The 22,727-nt window shown below is 43.9% G+C and overlaps 1 protein-coding gene across 1 annotated transcript in view; it reads left to right on the top strand.

The window, feature by feature from the left end:
* Window positions 1-22,727, top strand: part of ANTXR1 (ANTXR cell adhesion molecule 1) — a 194,154-nt gene that overhangs the window by 25,561 nt on the left and 145,866 nt on the right. Inside the window, exons 6-10 of the mRNA XM_065399001.1 lie at window positions 1,506-1,585; window positions 2,865-2,933; window positions 6,644-6,724; window positions 15,612-15,672; window positions 21,897-21,995. Coding sequence (XP_065255073.1) covers window positions 1,506-1,585; window positions 2,865-2,933; window positions 6,644-6,724; window positions 15,612-15,672; window positions 21,897-21,995 — 390 coding nt within the window. The remainder of the gene's footprint in view (window positions 1-1,505; window positions 1,586-2,864; window positions 2,934-6,643; window positions 6,725-15,611; window positions 15,673-21,896; window positions 21,996-22,727) is intronic.

Below are 22,727 nucleotides of genomic sequence, written 5' to 3' on the forward strand. Positions count from 1 at the left end.
TGGAGAATCAGACACACAATTCTGCAAATATTGGCCTATGCATTTTGTATTTTCACGAGGCCTGGCATTCTGTTTTCTTTGTACTCATTGTGCTTTCCATCAAGTCATTGCTCTTTTATTGTTGCATGATTGTGTGAGAGAACCTTTTTATTAGTGTAGGCTGGGATTTTCGAAGGAGACTAAGCGAGATAGGTGCCTAAATCCCATTGACTTTCAGCAGGAGTTGAGTACTTGATTTCCTGTAGGTGCCTTTGAAATTCACAGTCTTACCATATAACACCCTCATTCATTTCTATAAGGACATTCAGTGTCCCATGAGTACAGGCTCCTCCTTCCATATTTATAACTCCCCAAGGTCAGGAACCCTGGCACAGGCTGTGTGATAGTCTGGTCACAGAAACAGAAGGAAAGTTTGTGCCTGTCTGCAAAAGCAAATGGACCCAAACCAGATCATTCCAGCAAAAGTTGGTTTTTTTCCTCTTCATCAGCACAGACAAATGCCCATCTGTTCATAACTGCATGAAAATCCTCCTGATGATTTAGGACATTTAAAAATTAATTAGCCAGATTTTCACATTTTCAGAAACAACCTTCAAATTATATTTAGCTTTTACTAAAGTGAAGTATCAATGTTCACGTGTAATGCATGACCGCACAGCTGTTTTGGATTTATACCAAGTGTCTGTTGCCAGAAACCCAAATTAATTCCATTCAGTGCTGCTGTAAATTTACACAGAAAGAAGCCCATACAAGCCTGGGCTACAATCGATATTATAAAAGAAGATTACAGTCTTCTTGTTACAACTCCATTGTCAGTATATATGATTGAAAGGATGAAGAGGAATTAAGCTTTTTAATAATTTTCCTACCAAAGTCTCATTAAATTCCAATTTAGCCTTATAAGACCTAACTATAAACTGAAAATCTCTGTGGGTTTAGAGAATGGATAGATAGCATGCATAAAGGCAGGAAATAACTGGAAATGTTTTCAAGAAATTTGTAAATGGCTGCCGTGCAATCAGTCAAATCTGTTTGAAATATTAAAATATTTGTTTACTAGGCTCTCAGTTTAGAGTGATTCAGACATCTTTTGGAGGAGCACAATATAAATGCCCAGAAGTCTGATAGATACAGTAGTAGGGTTGCCAACTCTGACTGAAGCTATTCTGGGAGATTTTCCCCCCCAACATGACGTAATGTCATTTTCTTAAAATATCCTACTAAAATCTTCCGGATTGTTTTCAGTAGTCACCAGGAGATCGATGCCGATTCTGGGAGACTCCAGGCCAATCCTGGAGGTGCTTTATTAAAAGTGGTCAAAAATTTCCATTGAAACCTGGGGCCTTGTTAATGTAGGGTGTTAAACAGAGGTGAAGGATATAAAGTTTGGAATATATCACTTCTGACCCTATCAGCCCACTACCGGCTCACTGGCTAGGTGTTTGGCGCACCAATTTAGTCCTATGAGCTCTTTTTGTGAAAGATTCTTTGTTTAATTTATGTAGGCTACAGAACTGCTAGTGTCATCATTGCACTGACGGATGGCGAACTCCACGAAGACCTCTTCTTTTACGCTGAGCGTGAGGTAAGAGATTCAGGGCCTGGCTATAATGCAATTGCAGGGTTTTAATCTAGCTAGCTTGTGTACTGGAGAGGAGAAGCTGTAGTAGTATGGGCTAGCCATACGAGTAATTACCCAGGGTTCTGGGTGGGCTTGTACAGCTTGTGTCGAAGTCTGTGATGCTACAGCTTCACTGCTAGTGGTATCTGAACTAGCTAGATTAAAGCTACCCTGGATATATCTACATGTACCCTGTGATTGCAGTGTAGACATACCCTTATGGTCCATGTTCTTGAGACCGCAGTACCAGAGTTTCTGTCATTTCTGCCAAAACAAGATATGTATGCTAAGGAAGCATGTGTTTGTAGGGATAAATACTAATAGAAGCAAGATTTCTGCAAGGCTTTCAGACCACAAGATTTCTGCTCAAGTTTTACAAAAAGCACTTTGAGTGCTGATTGCTTCTGAAAATATGTCTGTAAGTGTCACAGTGAGAGCTGCTGAGTGTTGCTGGGCTCTTTTGGAAACTTTGACCCCAATTCTTGATGCTCCATACATGAAAATCTGGCCCTGTGCTCTTTTGAAGAGCTGGCCCTGAAAGTCACCAATTCAGTAACAAGGCCTTGAAAGAGAAGTGTTTTCCTAATGGACTTTGAATACCAGAATACTTATAAATAAATGGTTTAAAAAGAAAATTGAAAGGAGAAGAATTTTTGTGTGCAAATTCTCCACCTCCCCTTTTAATGATATTGTAAATAACTAAGTGCTATAGCTCTGCAAACAGCTATTGTACTGAAATGCCTCCTACACTAAGTATGAGGCGATACCATGGTTATCATAGATCCCAGGAGCAATACATACCATTTTTTTCAGGGCTTCCACTGTCCTTAGAAATGATATAAACTTTGAGGGCTGAATCTGTTTCATTTGTTTTATACTGCACACTTTCAATGGGCAAATGTTGCTAAGTTGGAATGGCTAGAAATTGGATTTATTTGGTAAAAGAATGGATAAATGTTTTTGTTTACCATGCAAGTAGCTACTATAGGAATAGACAAACTTCTGCATCTGCAGGAGAGCAGAATGTTAGAGTCAAGAGCTGCTATCCAGATCTGAGAGAAGAATTTGGCCCTAAGGCTTTTAATTCTATCCCTTATCATGCCCCCAGTCCTTGATTTTGAGGCGAGTTCCACTCATAGAATGACAGCAGGACGGAGATATTAAAAATACAATTACAAATGTACAGAAATCTGCATCTGTAACATGTACCTGTTTATTTACAAGTTTTGCATTCTGGTTCCAGGCTAATCGATCTCGTGACCTGGGAGCCACAGTGTACTGTGTTGGGGTGAAAGATTTCAATGAAACACAGGTAAATGAGTAATTTTTGTTTGGAATTCTGGCAAAGGTGGACTATATGCTGTCAGTTCACATACAGCAGCTATGAGTGGACTTTTCATTTGAGCCTAGCTGGGGCAATTTCAGGTGCTGTTCATGTCCATACAAGAGCCAGACCTTCAGCTAGCATTAAGTGATGTAACTCCATAGTCAATGGAACAATTCCTATTTACACCAGCTAAGGATCTGGCCCATACATATCCCTTCTGGGATCTCAATTGAATTATTAGCATCTGTTAAACTCTGATAACCTTGACTCCCCCTAATTATTATAAATCTTTCTAGAGTTCTGCTTCCTTTAGGACTTGCCATCAGGGCCGGCTCTAGGTTTTTTGCTGCCCCAAGCAAAAATTTTTTTGGCTGCCCCCCGTCCCAGCCCTGGGCTCTTCACCGGACCCCCCTGCTGCCCCAGCCCTGGGCTCTTCCCCCACACCCACACCCCCTGCCGCCCCAGCTCTGGGCTCTCTCATTCCCCCCCACCATTGCCCCCCACACACACACCTCCTGCCGCCCCAGCCCTGGGCTCTCTCCCCCCCCACCTGCACCCTCCTTCCGCCGCAGCCCTGGGTCACTGGTAACTCGCTCCCACGGCAGGTCATTCAGCAGGAATTTTAGATGTGCACAGAACACAGACAGGATTGGTTCCCATATGGTTACAGAACTGCAGTAAAGTGGAAGAATTTTCAGCTTGTGTGATTGGAGGATATCTGGATGCATATTATAAGACTGTCCTACATAAATGAAGAAAAGTTGAGGTGCCTTTATTATTCTTTTGTTCCACTCTTTCTTTCTATGGAGAATTTGCCAATGCAATATCACTGTCTTCCTTTTAAACAAACAAACAAACAAACAAGGCAATGGCTGTTGAAAATAGCAATTCCAGTCCTAATAACCACTGGGAAGCATTTCTTGCTCAATTTTATCCTACTTTTTCTACAGCAAGTTACAGTGGATCAGTATATTTGATTTGGGAGAAATGAAGTAACAGCTGCCCAAACTGAGCTTGAGCACTCCTGAATTTTGAAGTGTTCAAATCTGGAAGGCAGGTGCTGGGGGGGGCTGTGGCTCTGCGGGGGAGCACAGCAGCATGTATGCAGCAGTGTGTCTGGCGCTGCATGGAGCCAGACACGCTGGTCTGAGTGGCACAGTAAGGGGGCTGGGGGATTGGATGGGGCGGAGGTTCGGGGGGGGGGCAGTCAGGGGCAGGGAGAAGGGGGGGTTAGATGGGTCAGGGGTTGGGGGGGCAGTCAGGGGACAGGCAGTGGTTGGATAGGCATGGGAGTCCCGGGGGTTTGTCAGGGGACAGGTAGGGGGTGGGGTCCTAAGGGGGAAGTTGGGGTGGGGGTCTCAGGAGGGGGCAGTTGGGGACAAGGAGAAGGGAGGCTTAGATAGGGGGTGGGATCCTGGGGGGCAGGGGTCCCGGGAGGGGGTGATCAGGGAGCAGGAGGGGTTGGATGGGTTGGGGTTTCTGTGGGGGGCAGTCGGAGGGAGTGGATGGTGGCAGGGTGGGGCTACCCTCCCTCCCCGTGGAGTGTCCTATTTTTTGAATGTTAAAATATGGTATCCCTACTCACAGTGCAGCTCTCCATTCACTGCAGCATGAGGTCTCAGCTACCTCACTCCCTCCCCCTCTTTCCTGTTGGTAGTGGCCAAGGGAATGCTGGGAAATGTAGTTCTTTCCCTGCTCCAGGGCTGGCTCTATAGGCAGGGAGCTAACCAAGGAACTACAGCTCCCAGGGCCCCCTGTTGGTTCTCAGCTCCCAGGCTGGATCCCCCGGCTGCCGCCCCTGCAAATGGGCTGCCCCAAGCACGTGCTTGCTTTGCTGGTGCCTAGAGCCGCCCCTGCTTGCCATAGTCCCCAGTCCAAAATACCCAGTGCTCTTTCTCCCCGAATAATAAAAATGAATCTCGTTAATGAAGAAAGAGAAACTTATCAAACTCATCTCATTGTGGATTTAGCTACAGACCCGGGCTAAGCTTGTTGGAAGGTACAGTGAAGAGCCTGATGGTTTCCAATGAACTTGGGACCAGGATTGAGTTAATGTGGGACAAGTGGGGGTTTCATTGTTTTGATGTAAGCAAGGAAAAACTCGCTGGTTATTACTGGTTTCAAGTCTGAGTCTTCGGCATTTCATTTGAACCTCAAATGGGTTCCCCTCAAGGCAGCTTAAACCCCATGTCACCCCTGCCCAAAAGAAACACAAAGAAAAGCTTTCTACTAACTCTTGTGAACCAAAATCACTGAGTATTGCACAGCTCTAAAAACAGCCAGCAAGATCCAAAGATGGGCCTGGTCTGCAATGAAGATTGGGATCCGAACTTCAAAATGTGGTTGTGGTTGTGTTTGGGTGCAGGGTTGTGGTTCAGATCCCATCCCTAATGTAAGATGAGGCAAGAAAATAAGAGTATTTGTGGAGGTGGTGAGAAATTAGATTCCCTCTCTATGGTCTTGTCTACTGTGCAGTTGTGGCATGGTAACTGCCCCACGGCAGACCGCTCGTGCAGACAGCTCGCAGCTTTCCCTGGTTTGTAACCAGGGTAGACCTGCAGTGGTACATGACACTTTTTACACTGGTGAAGCACCTCTATATTAGAGGTTTGCACTGGTGCATTTACCATCGGTGCAAAAATCTCCAATATAGAGGAGAGAGGACCGGCCATCGAGACGGGCACAGCCTGAAGTCATCAAGGCATTGGAGAGGTTAACTCGAGTTCGATGATAAAGCCCCACTGTTATTCGAAACCCCAAAAGCTTCCAGCAGAAAGACCATAGAGAATGAATTCAGGAAACTATAAATCCACCCATTGACTGTAACTGCTATATCTTGGTTTATGATCCCTAAGCAACTTAATTACCTTGCTTCATAGAGGGAAGCCAAGAGCCTGGGATGTTCCCTATGGGCACAAACCTGGAGGGTGTGTTTGTTTGTTTTAAGAGTCGTCTATAAATGTTTATTTTAATTCTGATTATACATCGAACTGATCGACCCGGACGACGGGGGGTGAGGCTTGCGGGGCTTAGAGATGAGGGTGTGGCTAGTTCTCTGCCTCCAATTTGCAATGCTACAGGGGAGGCCGAGCCCCAGGCAGTTGGGCGATGTTACTCCTGCTATTCGAGAGAATTATTAAAACAAATGTCACCGTCGCAGCAATAAAACTTGATTCTGCTCCAGCTGCTGCATGGAGAGCTCCTGACTCCTGAGCCGGGCTCACCATTCTCCTTAATCCCTAGCGCACCAAAGGCAAATAAACTTGTCTTTCACCTCCTCCAGTGTGGCATTCCTGGCCTCTCTCTCTCCAGCCAAAGGGGACCACAACATGCTCATCTGCCGCCTGTGCTTTGTTTCCCACCCTCCTCACACAGACCCACCGCCTCCCGCTACCTACCCACTTTCCTATTGCTGCTGGCTCTGTGATCATTCACCCTTGGGCATGTGGCCTCTGCTTCTCACCTGCCAACTTCAGGAAACCTTCTCTGACTCCCACAGGTCCCTTAAAATCAACCAGGCCCGTGGTATTACTGTTCGCTAATTTCCAAAGCATTACAGCGTATTAGCAATTCACACTCCATTGAGTATTGATTTTTATTTGCAACTGTATGCATTTGAAGAACTCCTTTTAATTTGCTGACGGCTGGCTAATTTATACCATTGTTGGCTTTTCTATTTTTTGCTGTTCTGTCAGTTGGCTCGAATCGCTGACAGCAAGGATCATGTCTTCCCAGTGAATGACGGCTTTGAAGCCCTGCAGGGGATCATAGATTCTGTGAGTATTAATCTTGGCTGTGTGTGTGTGGACATGTATGCGTGTGTGCGGTGGCTGGGAGAACCTGTCTATCATACTCTAAGTGACAGGTCATCGCTATTGTATTGCTTTTTTAAGCTTTCTCTGCTTTAGCTGGAGGACAAATCTGATTCTAATATTACCACGTTGGAAGTATCTGGTACTTTCTCATCTGATCTGGTTTAAAAAAAAGGTGTGTGTGTGGGGGGGGGAAGGAATCATGAAATTTTTTCCTGATTTTTCCTTCCCTCTGAATCCCCAAAAACAAAGTAACTGAAATTTCAAACGTCAAAACATTTTGCCTACCTCTAGTCTCCCCATCCCTTACAAGAATTACTCATTCCTGTGAGAAGTTGTAAGTACAGCAAGTGCTGGTATTCCCATTTTACACACGGGGGAAACTGAGGCAGTGAGAGGCTTAAATGACCTATCCAAGATCACACAGTGGGTCAGTGGCAGAGCTGTGAGTAGACTCCAGGATCCCAGTCCCCTGGCCTAACCATTGAAACACACTGCTTCCTGAAACAAAGAGGGGCTCCATTCTGCTTTTCCTCCTGCTGCTTGTTGTGTCCTTCCTTTGTTGGCAGATATACTCCGCTGCTCTGAGTTTTGGTTCTCTGTGGTATTTCTCCTCTTTGCTAAAGAAAGCAGAGCATGAAGATGATGGGGAAATAAGAGATGGACTTTCCTAGCTTGCCTGAAGTCCTAAAAAGCCAGCCATTCTCACTCAGAGGTTCATGGGTCGGGCCTCCCTGCAAACAGGCCATTTCTCTGCTTGGCTACATTTCTCCTCTAGAGTTGTTCAGTTGCCTGGGATTCCCATGTGTTGGCTGCAGCAATAGAAAGCAGTCAGGGAATTCAGAGAATTATAGAGTTTAAGGCCAGACGGGACCACCAGATCTTCTAGTCTGACCTTCTGTATATCACAGGCCACCAGCACTAAGCCAAAAACCAAACTAACCTCCTCTTGGAGGTGGTGACACTCTAGAGTCAACAGTCCCCGTCCTGATCAATAGGAGTTTTGCCATGTGCTTCCCTGGCAGCAGTATCAGGATCCAAAGAGAGCTGTAGAAAATGGTAATGCAAACCCTGGACTAGCATACAGGTCCCAGAACTAATGTACACATTCCAGCTACGCTTGCTTCACTCATGCAAATATCCCCATTAACTTCAATGGGAATAGGATTGGGACCTGTAGGGCCCTTCCATCCCTGACTCCAGTGGTTTCATAAGTGATCTCTCTCTCCTGCCATCCATCTCCACCCTCTGACAAACAGAGGCTAGGGACACCATTTCTTACCCATCCTGGCTAATAGCCATTAATGGACTTAACCTCCATGAATGTATCTATTCCTCTTTTAAACCCTGTTATAGTCCTAGCCTTCACAACCTCCTCAGGCAAGGAGTTCCACAGGTTGACTGTGCGCTGTGTGACGAAGAACGTCCTTTTATTTGTTTTAAACCTGCTGCCCATTAATTTCATTTGGTGGCCCCTAGTCCTTATATTATGGGAACAAGTAAATAACTTTTCCTTATTCACTTTCTCTACACCACTCATGATTTTATATACCTCTATCATATCCCCCCTTAGTCTCTTTTCCAAGCTGAAAAGTCCTAGCCTCTTTAATCTCTCCTCATATGGGACCCGTTCCAAACCCCTAATCATTTTAGTTGCCCTTCTCTGAACCTTTTCTAATGCCGGTATATCTTTTTTGAGATGAGGAGACCACAACTGTATGCAATATTCAAGATGTGGGCGTACCATGGATTTATATAAGGGCAATAAGATATTCTCCGTCTTATTCTCTATCCCTTTTTGAATGATTCCTAACATCCTGTTTGCTTTTTTGACTGCCGCTGCACACTGCGTGGACATCTTCAGAGAACTATCCACGATGACTCCAAGATCTCTTTCCTGATTAGCTGTAGCTAAATTAGCCCCCATCATATTGTATGTATAGTTGGGGTTATTTTTTCCAATGTGCATTACTTTACATTTATCCACATTAAATTTCATTTAATTCTGAGTAATCCTGTCTGACTCAATGCATTTCCAAAGCCTCCCTGGGCAGAGCAGGGAAACAGCATATGAGGGACTGTCTGGACCATTAATTTAAAAAAAAAAAAGTGTAAAATATTCCGAATGTTCTCTAGGAAAGGATCTATTTTGGGATTTTTTTTTAGTTTTCCTTTGCTCACTTGGAACACATAGCTATTCTAACCGGATTGAGTTTCCCAGGGCTATGATGCCGGATGGGGAATCCTTTTAAATGTGTGTCTATGTACTGGCCATTTGGTATGTTTTGTTGTTGTTGTTGATAAAACCCAGAGCAAGGAAAGTCAGCTTCATAAAAGGGATCTAGGATTTCTGTTTTTTACAATAGTTACATGCTATCCTGACCACATGGTATCAAGCAAAAACGATTCTTTCCAAGACAAGCTCTGTTTCCCCAGCTCTTTCTCTTGCTGAAGGAATATGATTCCATATTACTCGTTTTCCTGACATTTTGCAAATGTGGAGCTGCTTTCCCCAAATTTTCTCTTGGATGATCAGGTGTTGTCTATCTTCTTAAAATCTTGGTTCTCAGCCTGGCAGTCTCTTTGCAGCTGTCTTTAATGAAATCCAGAGGTGGCTCTCTGACATTCTCTCTGTGGCTGTATATCATAAAACATAAGATTTCAGTCTTGGGAGCCTAATTCAGAGCTAATTCAGTTAAGTGCTGCTCCATTTACCAGCTACACCAAAAAGCATAACTGCTGCAGTAAGTTTGTGGTGGGATTGTGAACAGACAATGATGGTCTGTCTGAAAAACCATGGGAAATTCCCTGCCAGGTGATTATGCTGTCTGGTGATTCCTACTGTATAGCCAGAATGTGCCACAAATGCTTCCAAATACACCGAATGCCCTGATTATTCATCACTTTTAACGGGGGCATCACCAGAACAGCAGCAGCATGGACAGTGCAGTAGGGAATTAGCAGCAAAAGAATGTCAGAACCTGGAAAGGTTCAAGCTGAAGGAATTGTAACACGACTACAAAGCAGTGGGAGGACAGGTAGTTTGAAGACTACCTTTGGGTTCTTATCGCAGTGTAGAACGTAAAGGTTTTACCTTTGCGGAACTGAACACTTCAGTGCAAAGCAAGCAAACAAGGCACCTGCAGTTGGCTGAAACTTGGCTTTGCTCACGGCTGAAAGGGTGCACCTCTGGCAGCCCGGCAGTGAGACCTAGCACTGCGCATGGGCACTGGTTCAGGATCACTTCTGAACAACGGAGAGAAACAAATGGAAAACTCTGTGGCTGGGGGGCAGGGGAACGCATCAGAATTTTTTATTTTCAAACCTCAGAAGTGGGTTTCTGGGTTTATTCAAATCTCAGGCGAAGCTTTGGGCCGGCAATGTTGCGTGAACCTCTTTTCACCGCTGTGACGGCTTACCCCCCACTCCGAAGTGCCACCTGATGTACCGGGTTACCGCTGAGCTTGTCTGTTTCACCAGTTGGGGCTCCCTTACATTGTCCTGCTGAGCCAGGCCCTCAAGCCTCCTCCAGCGCACACACATGTAGGGACACACCCAGCTGCAGAAAGATACAGACACTGAAATCAGCTCTGCATGGGAAGACTCAGCTAGGGAATTGCCCAGCACTTAAGTGCTCACCTCCTCTGGAGTGTAAACTGACAATTGTATTGTCTTGCGCTGCACAGAAAACTGTACAGCGTAAGCTCATAAAAATTACCCCATCCCTCAGTGTGGAGGAAGATATGCACAGCTTCCTTTTTAAGGAGTAAGGAAAATAAGGCAGACACCTGGTCCCTATGAGCTGGACAACAATTTAGAGGAACAAAGTATTTTATAGCTTTTTTTTGTTACTGTGGTTTCCATGGGAATTTCTGCAGATCGTAACTTGTCAATTTAAAGCAAACGGAGCAAGACCTAGAGTGAAAACCTGAAGCTCAAATTCATCAACTGCTCAGGACTTCTTTGTCTGGTATGAGGTGTGGTCCAGGCTGTGAAATATAGAACATCATGAAAGTTAGGATAGGATACCTTTGTCATCTCCCTTATAGACTGTAACCTAAACAATTTAGTAACATAACTATGACTCGGAAGCAGGAATGCTCCCAGGTCTTTGCAATTTGCTGCAGCTGAAAACTCATTTCAGACATGGAAAGGATTGTATCTCGAAAACCAAAAATGAAAACAAGATACTAACCATATATGACTGTACAAATTATGTATGTGAGGTTAAGAAGGCAGCTGTGAAAAAAGGAACTAGAGGCAGAATTATATTAGACTTCTTTTAATCTTTCATTGTATCTAGAAGAGAATCCAATCATCTATATTCCTATTGATTGGTACCTTTGCATAATTTATTTCTCCTCTTTAACTTAATACCCTGCTTGTTCATTACATTTCAACTTTATACCCACATAGGATTTATTGGTCTCTACTGCATTCCCAATCTCTCTTCATATCTCAGCTCTTAAATTTGTTCTGTCAGTGTTGCATATACATTTGCCATAGAAAGTTTTAAGATGGAAAATGAAACTCTCCAAGTGCTGTATGTTACACAGGTATCTGAACTCCTATAGGAAAATGGATATACCCAAAGGACAAATCTTATCCCAGAATCCACTGATTTCAGTGAGAATCTCGCATGTGCATCCGAAAAACCAAATTGTTTGTCCTTTGCCAAATCTAAGATGCACCATTATCTTTTCTTGAGATCATCTTATGGCCAGCTTTTCAAATGGGCCTCTAAAACTATACATGCAAATGTTTCTTGTGTGTCCACCAACATGTACAAGTCAGATGAGCATGCACACATAAGGATAGTGAGAGACAGTTACCTAGTTTGCAACACACGGGGTGTGCATACTTAAGAATCCAGTTTGAAAATTTGGACCAAGTGTGTATATTGTGCATTATGACATGTTTAATGTTTACAATTGCTTTTCAGCATGATGTGTGGTCACATCTGACACTTCTTCCCTCTTCCCCCAAATCATCTCTGAAGCATGTTGTTTTTTGATGTACCAAATGCTAGCGATGCTGGAAAGGAAGTATTGTATAAATAGAATTAAATTACTGTTTTGTAATTGGCAACAGACTTTGTTTTGCAATGATTCACCAAATCTTGGGTAATCAGTACCTAGACTTAGACTACAGGTCATTCACACTAACAGACATATGCAGTACCCCTCCTCTAAACTTCCACATCCTGTTTGCTCATTAAAAAACCCAAATTCAATAAAACCCCCGTTAATAGAAAACGTCCTCCAGCTGCTGTGCCGAAGAAGCCTAGGTATAAACTGGTGGGCCAACTCACCAGCCAGTGCATCAAATAAAGCTCCCAACAGCATCTGAGTTTCAGTCCCTCTTCAGGGATGGGTTTATTCCTCAAAACAAAACAGTCCAACACAAGTCAACCAGTTTCTTTTCCTCGGACCCAGGGTTTTCTGCAGATCTCTCTCCCAACTGAGCTGTTTGTTGGCCTTGATCTAAGGACCAGGTGAGCTACAGGCTATCACCTGTTCCCTGGCCTCAGACCCCTCACCTGTGAGGCTGTGGGTTAGTCACAGGTAGGGCTAAGCCTGCCTCTCTTAAAGGGCCATTCTACCCTGTGATATGAGCAAGCCATGAAAAGTGCTTAAGTATCAATCTTCCGTGAGAACACATTATACAATATTTACATTTTCAAAGTTGTTTACAAACATTAACTAACCAACCCCTGTGAGGTAGGGACATGTTTATTATCCCCTGGGAATACATGAGGAAACTGAGGCAGTTGAGCCTAAGATTCCTTATTCAGGAGAGCACTTAAGCATGTGTTTCTCTCTAAGCACGTGCATTTGAAGTCAATGGAATTTAAGCACTCCCTCCCCCCCCCCCCCTTCTGTCCATTTAAAGCATTCTTGCTTTTTTTCCCCTGGCCCAAAGGCCACACAGAAAGGCATTATTGAATGAGCCAGGACTGGAGCGACGGGGTTCGCCAATCAAACACGAGGCTAGATTTTTCGTGAGTAGGATTCACCACTAGGTCAGTTGTACTGAGCACACTGTAGGAGTGATTTATACTAGGTCTTCTGCCTGGCAACTGACTGAACGCTGTCAGACACTATTTCACTGGCTTGTTTGAGCCAGGTTACCTAATCCCTCCAGCAGTGTACATGCAATGCAAGCAAGAGCCTTCCACCACCCTGGAAGGGAGGAAAGCAGCAGACCTCATGAAGCCTACTAGGGCATATCTTACTTATATGTGAAGTCCTTTGATACTATTGCTTCTCATAATGATGAAAGGTGAGGACTGTTGGAATGATTACTTAATGCTGCTGGGACTTCGTTGTGTTTATTAATGATGTTAGGGTACTTAGAGTCATGGATGCTTGTCTTTTTATTATTTTAAAATCTAAATAAATGCAAACAAATATTATCATAGGTATTCTATTAAGTCCTAAAGGCCAGCTCAGAGGTGGACAAAATAAAAAAAAATGTGTACTACAGAGTACAAAATAATACAGAAATAAGGCTGGTTTCAAAAGGAATTAATTTTATTGTTTTTTATTTGCACTTTGTTGCGAAGGTGTTTATCAAGCTATAAGGTTTGTTGCCCCCCCTTCCTTTTTCACCTTTTCCCTTCGTCCTCCATGTTTCCATTTTACTGCTGAAAAGGGGGCATAGGGAAAGGAAAAATTGAAAACCAAAAGATTTTTGGTTTGAGGTTCCACTGAAAAAAGGCAAAACTTAAGAAGAATAGACAAAAGTGTGTGAAAAGTTTCCATTTTTGAAACAGAGCCATTTGTCAATGAAAAGAATATTTTTTCCTTAGAAAAATGTCAACCAGCTGTATTACGCTGACTAGTATCTCCCCCGCATGAATGGTCAGTGGGGCCACTTGTGGAGTAAGCTAGTCCCAAAATCTGGTTTTAGGAATGGCTAGACAGCACCCGTGTGGTATCTGGCAGGCAGCATATTACAGCACCTACCCACCTCTAATCTTGAGTGTCCTTTCTCTGATTCTGCTTTCAGAGCCTTCTTTTGCTTGTCGATTGTGCTCTTGACTGTGTAACTGCTGCTTCTCTCTCTTTCTCTCTTTGTTTCTCCCTTGCAGTTCCATGTGACTGGCCTTGTTCCTCCAAAGCTTCTCCTTTTCCCCATGCACTGTCAATCTGTCAGCAGCTCAGAAGGACCTGGTTCTCTTCGGTCCCTGGTATCCCAGAAGACTTTGGCATCACTGTTTCTGAGTGACTAATAAGCCCTTCAAAAAAAACAACAACCCCCAAACAAACCCATAACTATATCTGCACCTTTTGCAAGCAGGTATTTCTGACGCATGGAGCCTTAATTACAGTGAAATGCTGGATTGTCTATTTTCTTAACATAATTTATCATATTAGCTGTAGTTTGTTTCTTACAGATGTTTCAGTTTAAGGTTGGGAAAACAATTTTGCTGCTGGATTGAGTTGTGTTGCTTGGCCAACATTATCCGGCCTCTCAGAGCTGGCTAGCTTATGTGCTGCCTCTCCGATGTCCCGTTCCAGAATGGGGCTGGGCAGTCCCAGTTCCTGGTTAAGGCCCCCAAACCTGCAGAGACTTACACATGTGATTGTGGAACAACTCACAGTGCGTATAGTGAAGCATGTGTATCAGGCTGTGCAGCATCAGGGCTGTCATTGGCAAAGAACAGCTGGATCAGTTCTAACACGGTATTTGAATAGTAATACTCCCAACCTAGTGAATGGCTGGCGATACGCTCAGCCCAACGTTCCAAAGGTATGCATAGCTTGAAACTGAACCTGGGCCTTAGGGGATAGGTCTACACTGCAGTTAAAAACTCACAGCTGGCCCATGCCGGCTGACTTAGGCTCGCGGGGCTGTTTAATTGCAGTATAGATGTTCGGGCTTGAGGTGGAGCCCAGGCTCTAGGACCCTGCAAGGTGGTTGGGTCCCAGAACTTGGGGTGCAGCCCAAGCCCCAACAGCTACATCACAATTAAACAGCCCCACGATCCACCGTCAGTAGTCTAAGGGTGTCTAATTGCAGTGTAAACATACCCAGAGACTGTTTACACACAAACTTGTATCGGTTTAGTTAAACCGGTGCAAACCTGTGTACACTCACTTATTTCAGTTTAGCTTAAAACCGTTTCTAATTGAAATAAGAGCACCCACAGGTACATTGGCTTAAAAACAAACCTTAAGTTAAATTGGTGCAAATCTGCATGTGGACAAGCCGTTAAACGTAGGGTATGTCTACACTACATCTATGACAGAGGCACAGCTACGATGCTGCAGCTGTGCCACTGTAGTGCAGTCACTTCTTGCACAGACAGAAGGGGTTTTCCCATTAATGTAGTCAATCCACCTCTCTGAGAAGTGGTAGTTAGGTTGACAGAAGAATTCTTCCATCAACCTATCCACCTCTACATAGGGGCTTAGGTTGGCTCAGGGTGCAAAATTTTTCACAGCTCAGAGCAACATAGCTAGGTCGATCTAATTTTAAGTGAAGTTCAGGCCCTCGACTGTAGGCTTAGGGGGCTAGATTCTCATTTGCACCATTCTGGCAGTGTAAATGGGTGTCATTGTCAGTGTGAAGGGGCATTAAGGTAAATGAGAACAAAGGTCCTTGTTGTTATGCCTTTACGTAACTTAAAAGTTAGATCAATAAAGCTATGTCACTCAGGGGTGTGAAAAATTGCACACCCTTAGCGCTGAAGCTATGCAGACCTACCCCCTGGTGTAGACATGGCTAGGTCGACAGAAGAATGCTTCCATTGACCTGGCTACCGTTGCTCAAGGAGGTAGAGTTCCTACATAAAAAGTCCTCCAAGATATTTTATCACATTTCTTCTTCCTTTCTTGGCTTCTAGATTTTGAAGAAATCATGTATAGAGATTCTTGCAGCGGAGCCTTCCAGTATATGTGCAGGAGGTAAGTTTAAACCAGTCCTCCGTGTTTACCAGTGCAATTGTCTCTATCCACCCATCCCTGATCCATAAGGAGCCCAGAATGATTGAGTTAACTGGAGTTAATTTCTAAAATATTTTGCTACTTTTGTGAAATTTCACAAAACAAGATTTTTTTTTTGTCTCAAAATGAAGGAAATTAAAAACAATCATGCTCAGTTCTGAAAACGAATCTTTGTTTGATCTAAATTATGACCTTAACTCAAAGCAGCCCATTTTTCATCAAACAGTGCTAACCTTTAAGCAAAAATGCTGTGAAATTTCAAAGCCAGACTGCAAAATGAGATCATCTTTGTGAGGAGACAGATTTGGAGGTTTTCAGATTTCATTGTGAATATTTCTTATAATCTGCATTACTATAAACAATACACGCTGGCAAGCAGCAAACCCCTCTAGGTTAGTCTCGCTTCATATATTGTCAGAGTATAAATCAAGTGTGGGATTTTTTCCAAAGCACTCCGAGTTAGTCTCACCCTGCTCCCATTAAGGTGAATGCTAAAACTCCCTAGCCGGGGTGGGCCTTGAACACATGGTTGTACAAAAATTTGCTGGAACCCCTCAGAATGATTGTAAATGGCCAGTTAAGACACCATACACTTGACTGACACTGAATTGTGCTCATCCCTTTCCCAGTGCTCATTCTAATACAGTTATGCCATTTACTTTGTGGATTAAAAGTCCCTGGGAAGTATTTCTGTGTTCAGCAAAATCCAACTCCAATCTGTACAATCTTGTATTTAGCTGTGACACTCTGAGTAAGTTTCCCAGACCTGAAGAAGCACCCTGTGTAAGCTCAAAAGCTTGTCTCTCTCACCAACAGAAGTTGCTCCAATAAAAGTTATTGCTTCACTGCCGTGTCTCTTGAATATTATGGGACCGACATGGCTACAACTACACTGCATACAAAATCCAACCCCCTCAGACTGGAGCTTGAGAGATGCTCTCAGCATTGTCCATCTACTCTCCATATGATTCCAGATCCAGCTTTTCCCCATGAATTTTGCTAATTTTGCAGAGTGGATCCCAGTTGTTTAATGCAGAACAGTCCACTAGATAGAGGGGCCAGGACCAAAGCCAAAGTGTGCAGAGCAATACAACGAGTCAATGGTGAACTCTGCCAAAAAAAAATTCCATTTCATAATTTTGTAGCCCAAATAGGAAAGCCAGTTGTAATAAGTTCTTTGTGTTTTCAGTTCAGAAGCATCTGTTTGATTCATCCTTCTTGAGTTTCCCACTATTGGAGTGACTGGGCATCTGCATTGCTAGCAATGAATTGATACTAAGTTGTATTTAATAAAGAAATGATCGTGTTTTAATAGCAAAGTCAAGGTCCTGAAAAGAAAATGCAGATAACTTTTGCATTCAGTTATCCTTACTATCATTTTTGGTTTTAGTTAATGCCGAGACTTAGTTGATTTGAGTTTGTTTGTCTAAGGCTTATTATTTTGCTATTTGCCCCCCCTCTCCCCTTCTGTCCATTTAAAGCATTCTTGCTGAAAATCTGGACTGCATCAGTAATGACCTCTTGCATTTACAGAGAACCATTCACCCAAAAGGACTACAGAGCAATTTAAAAAATGCTATTCAAATGATATACAGGAAACTCTCTATTCACCACTGAAATGCAGTTGAATCTGGGCTGGACACAACAGGGACTTTGGCAGAGCATAGTAACAATGTATAAAAGTTTTGGGAAAGAAGTGAAGAAGAGTACTAGGTCTCACTTTATATTCCATTTATACATAGTTTATGAAGGGTTAATAAATACTTAACAGGCGATTTATTAACTAGTTCATCAATTGCAATAGATGGTTATAGCGTCCATAAGTTACTTATATTCATGGTTTATAATTTGCAACACCTTTTATGTGCTTAGAACTATCTACATCACTACATCTATAAATCATGTCACTAACATGCTTGTAACATCTATTAGCCACAGGCAAACCATTTACAAATGGAGCAGCCTTAATGTGACTGAATACTGTATCCAATTGAAACAGTAGGAAGGAAAATATTGGAAGACATTATGTAATGACTCAAGTTAGAAATTGGCCAAGCTGCCACAGGGGGAGTGATGTTAACCCTGAAAACTGCCAAGGGACTTTTTACTGAGCGCGGTTACTCATCCAAGACCGCAGTGTTATGCCTTTTTGGAAAGAGAGCATCTTGCACAGTGTGGTGCCTCTCAGCACATGCTGGGTACCAATTCAATAATCACACAATGTGCCAGCAACGCTAATTTGAGCAGCAAGTTGTTATTGCTTGGTGGGTGACATGGGGCCCAAAATCCTAAAGTCTGGGTTCAGACAAAACCTGTATTGAGTTCAAAGTGCAGTGGGAGTTTTCCCCGGCGTGAGGATTTCAAGCTTGAGCTCACAGCTAGTAAAAATGAAAAGAATTATATAAATCTTAATTGAATTAGTTCCTCTGAGAATTACAAAGGGACGAATTATGGCAACTATAGCTCATGGTCTGTGTGAGAGAGGGCACTATTCCTCCTAGTGTGCTTATGTAGATCATGGCTGTAATTTGGCTGCAAGCCTGGGGAATGCAAGGTGGGGGCCCAGAAAGGATCTAGACTAGATCGGGCCGTGATCCCCACAGCCTGTACGTATTAGAATGGCATCACTGTGAGGAGGGCTGGCTACACCTTCCTGTCCTCTCTCTGGTACCCTGGAGGATTATGATTTAGGATATGTCTACACTGCAATCAGGAGACACACCCGAGGTAGTTAGATGAAAGCTAGCTCAAGTAACAATAGCAGTGATGCTGTGGCAGGATGGACGGCTGCAAGGACTAGCCCCGGCTGCCTGGGAACATATGTGAGAGCCTCTGCCCATCCTGCCTTGGTTTCACTGCTGTTGTTACTCGAGCTAGTTTTGATCTAGTTACCAAAGCTTGCTCGGGTATGTCTACATGTGCTGTAGCTGCAGGGTAGACATTACTCTTACGCTGGCACACTGGCTCCAAACACTGCGGCTTGAGAGCTGTATCTTGTGGTGTTCAGTGATCATGCAGTACTGAAGGTGCTTGCAAGAGCTCTGCTTTATTCTGTGTCCACTTCCAATGGCCTGTGCCTAAGAAGAGCTTCACAGTGTCACTCCCAGACATTCAGTCTGGGAAGCCCAGCCCTTAAAGGCACAGTCCCCAATACCACACACCTCACCCCCACCCTAGCCTAGGTCAGTTAGCAGCAGCGACGCCCCATTCTGAAAAGTTAGTCTCCATACTTGTTGGTTTTGCGTAAATATAGAAATGTGATAGTCATCGCTGGGCTTGTTAATTACAGTTCCAGACTGGATACATTATCAGAAAGGTTTCAGAGTAGCAGCCGTGTTAGTCTGTATCCGCAAAAATAACAGGAGTACTTGTGGCACCTTAGAGACTAACAAATTTGTTAGTCTCTAAGGTGCCACAAGTACTCCTGTTATTATCAGAAAGGTTTTTGTACTCTTCTGTACTTGTAATCCCATCCCATACGATTTCCATAATTGCGCCTAACGATTTTACATCCCCCCACCCTCCAGAGCTCAGCATTGCTCCCTTTGTTCTTCTTGAATGAGCTTGGACAATACACAATGGGATTAAAAGGCAGCCTGCTTGGATAGATGTGCTGGGATTGTTTGCAGCTGACTTCTTCCTGGCTATAAGAAAATGAGACCTGGAACACAGCCCAGATTCCAGAGCGAATATGCTATTCTGACAGCTACAGTGCAGGAGTCCCTGAGGGCAATTAGATAAGGTGGCTTCTGTAATGTACAAGGAACAGCTTTGAATCAGCAGAAATTTGGATCGGTTTTGCTGCTTAAGAAGTTTAAATGGCAAAGAGGAGTCTTAATACAGAGCTCGGGTCATGATACACTGACTGCTCCTGCATCTCCTCGGACATAAAATTGTAAATGTTTTGTCTAGGTGAGCCACAGGCCATGTCTACACTATGGACCTTGAAAACCATTTCACTAGGAGGGTGGTGAAACACTGGAATGGGTTACCTAGGGAGGTGGTGGACTCTCCATCCTTAGAGGTTTTTAAGGCCTGGCTTGACAAAGCCCTGGCTGGGATAATTTAGTTGGGAATTGGTCCTGCTCTGAGCAGGGGGTTGGACTAGATAACCTCCTGAGGTCTCTTCCAACCCTGATATTCTATGATTCTATGTCGTAATACAACATGGCACTGCTCAGTTGTGACACACAAAGGATACAGAGCACAGATTGTTCTATTACTCTCTACCTCATGTGATACAGCAGGGCCAGAGAGCAGCAGGAGAGTGATTGATGGGAGGTATATAAACCCCAGGATGATCAGAGCCTTATTCCCTGTAGACTAAGGAAAGGTTACTACAGGTTAATTAGAGCACCTGGAGCCAATTAAGGCCCCACCTGAGACCTAATAAAAACCCCTGCTTCAGTGAGACAGGAGGATGGAAGGAGAGCTGACTGTAGTTTGGAGGTGTACTGTTGTTGATCAGAGGATTAGAATACCAAGGGAAGGGAGCCCCCGCCCAAGCAGGGCAGAGGGACTCCCCCAGCACAGACAACCAAGAGAAACCCTGCCCAGGAGGAAGAGGGTAAGAAACCTGTGAAGCCGAAGGGGCTGGGACCGGAGTAGGGGGGTGAAGTTGGGTCCCTTCCCTGCTCTCCTTCTCTCCCCCTCCAGAGCACTTGAGGAGCCCAAGACTAGGGCTAACCCTAACCCTGACCCACCGCACCAAGGAAAAGCACGGACCCACCACAATAGCATTGGCCATTTGCCACACTCAGCTACAAAAGTAGCTTTGCTGCCCATAGCCATGGGTCATATGGAGCTGCAGAACTTCCTGACTCCACCAAGAGGTTTCTGGGAGTATGGACAAGGGTAACCCTTGTTGCATCCCCTGTGTGTGCAAGAATGTCATCAGTCTTTCCCATCATTGCTACTGTTGGTTCAGCTCCAGTTGCAGCAACACTGGAAGTAAGATTGTAGCCAGGAATCCAGGAGTCTGCTGGTGCTTTAACCACACATTATCTAACCATGCTTGCTCAAAGCAGGTCTCTGCTCACTGTGGTGCTTAAAATGTCTAAGCTAGCACTTCCCTTTCTGCTACCCACCAGTAGAGATGAACAGGGGTAGTATGCAGCAGTAGGAAAAACGTCAGCAAGCCTTGGGGAGCACCAGGGCTGTGATTGTGACTAGCATGCCCATCCAAGCATGCTAGATTTCCCCACCGGTGCAAGACTAGACACAGTCTAGCTAAGCATTTGTGTCCATCTTGCAAGCTAGTATTGTAGAGTATGGGACAGACACATGGAGACTGGGACAGTTTGGCAAATTTCTAGGGAAATGGTCAAAATTTGCCATATGGGAAGTTTTCCTTCCTCTGAAAAATACGGTTTTATCAAAACCAAATTTTCCACAGGGAAATGTCAGCTCAGGTGAAAACTTTTTATTTTTCCTGCAGAAGATGTTGAAATGAAAATTTTTGTTTCAAGTCCACTTAAAATGTTTCATTTCAAGTTTTTGGTTAAAAAACCCCAAAATATATTAAGTTGAAACAGAACAAAAAATTTCATTCTGTTTTGAAATGTCAATTCAAAATGAAAATCTTTTTTTTTTTTTTTTTTTTTTTAAAATCAATTTGAAACTTGCCAGGGGAAAACTGAGAACCTTAGACTGAAAAATTTCAAACCAAGGCCTGGCCTGCATTATAGGGTAAGGTTGATGTAGGCTGCCTTGCATTGTCCTAGCTGTGGAAGTGTCTTCACTTAAATTTGGCTCCCGATGACGTAACTGCCTCTCTATGCCAGTTTAGTAACACCACCTTCACGAGCGGCATAGAGTCACGACTGATGTAGTGAGGTTGACGCAGCGTCAGTGTGGACACTGCATTGCTTACATCGATTGATACTCGCTTTCGGGAGCCATCCCACAATGCCCCACACTACCAGTACAATCGATGCAAGCACTCCTGGTGAGGACATGCACTGCTGACAGAAGGAGCAAAGTGTAGACACGCATAAGCGATGTAACTACTGCGGCGGCTGTATGCCGACATAAGTTAGGTTGACTTAATTTTGGAGTGTAGACAAGGCCCAGGACTTTTTGTTAGAAATTTCTTTCAGGAAGAAATTGTCTGTTGTCTGACCAGCTATAACCAGTCCCCGTTATTACTGATGCAAGGCAAATAATCCATTTCATCTTTGCCTTAGAGTCGTTCCAAGTCGTGGTGAGAGGGAATGGTTTCCGACACACCCGGAATGTCGATCGAGTGCTCTGCAGCTTCAGGATCAATGAAACGGTTACTGTCAGTGAGTAGTTTGTTATTATACCTTTACTAGTGGCTGTTTTCCTCCAAAAGACTTTGACAGTTTAGTTTCTCTGGGGGTTATCGTCCTGAGAGGGAGAGCTCTTGAATGTAGGATGTTGCAGCTCAGGGCTAGTGCCTGTGTTGCAGTGAACTGAAAGAAAACCTCTCCCTGGGCATGGCTTAGTCAGGTATTAATAAGTAGGGAGGTGCACACCAATGAGGGACTAACACAGTTTGGTGGACAGGCAGTGTGAATGCAGAATGCTGTATCCCAAATAAAAACACATCTAAGTTTTCCTGGCAACCACGGCAGCCTTTGCTGCATCTTGCATGGGTGGAACAGAGCTGGCCCTAAGTGGATTTTGTAGCTAATAGCTAATAGCTAAGAACTGCATAAATTGGCTCCAGATGCACTGAATAGTTCAGCACTCTTTTCGCTGCTGCTATGTCCAATATGGGCAAAAGACAAGGCGGCCTATTCTATTGGTTTAAAAATTAAACAGATTATGCCAAGCAGCAAAATTTGAGAGACGCTCATCCTTCCTCCCGACCCCAGACCTCAATCAGGAAAATGGAAATAGGACCCTTACCCATCCCTGTGCTCACAAGAAAGATTTGATCCACTTTTAGGAGTTCCATCAGTAAGAGATGACGTTCATGTCACACAATAAACCCAGTGTTTTGCCTGTATTAGACCTGTGACTGTGAGTATATGAATGGAGACACTTAAATC

The sequence above is a fragment of the Emys orbicularis genome, chromosome 2 (assembly GCF_028017835.1).
Source record: "Emys orbicularis isolate rEmyOrb1 chromosome 2, rEmyOrb1.hap1, whole genome shotgun sequence".
Lineage (NCBI taxonomy): Eukaryota > Metazoa > Chordata > Testudines > Emydidae > Emys > Emys orbicularis.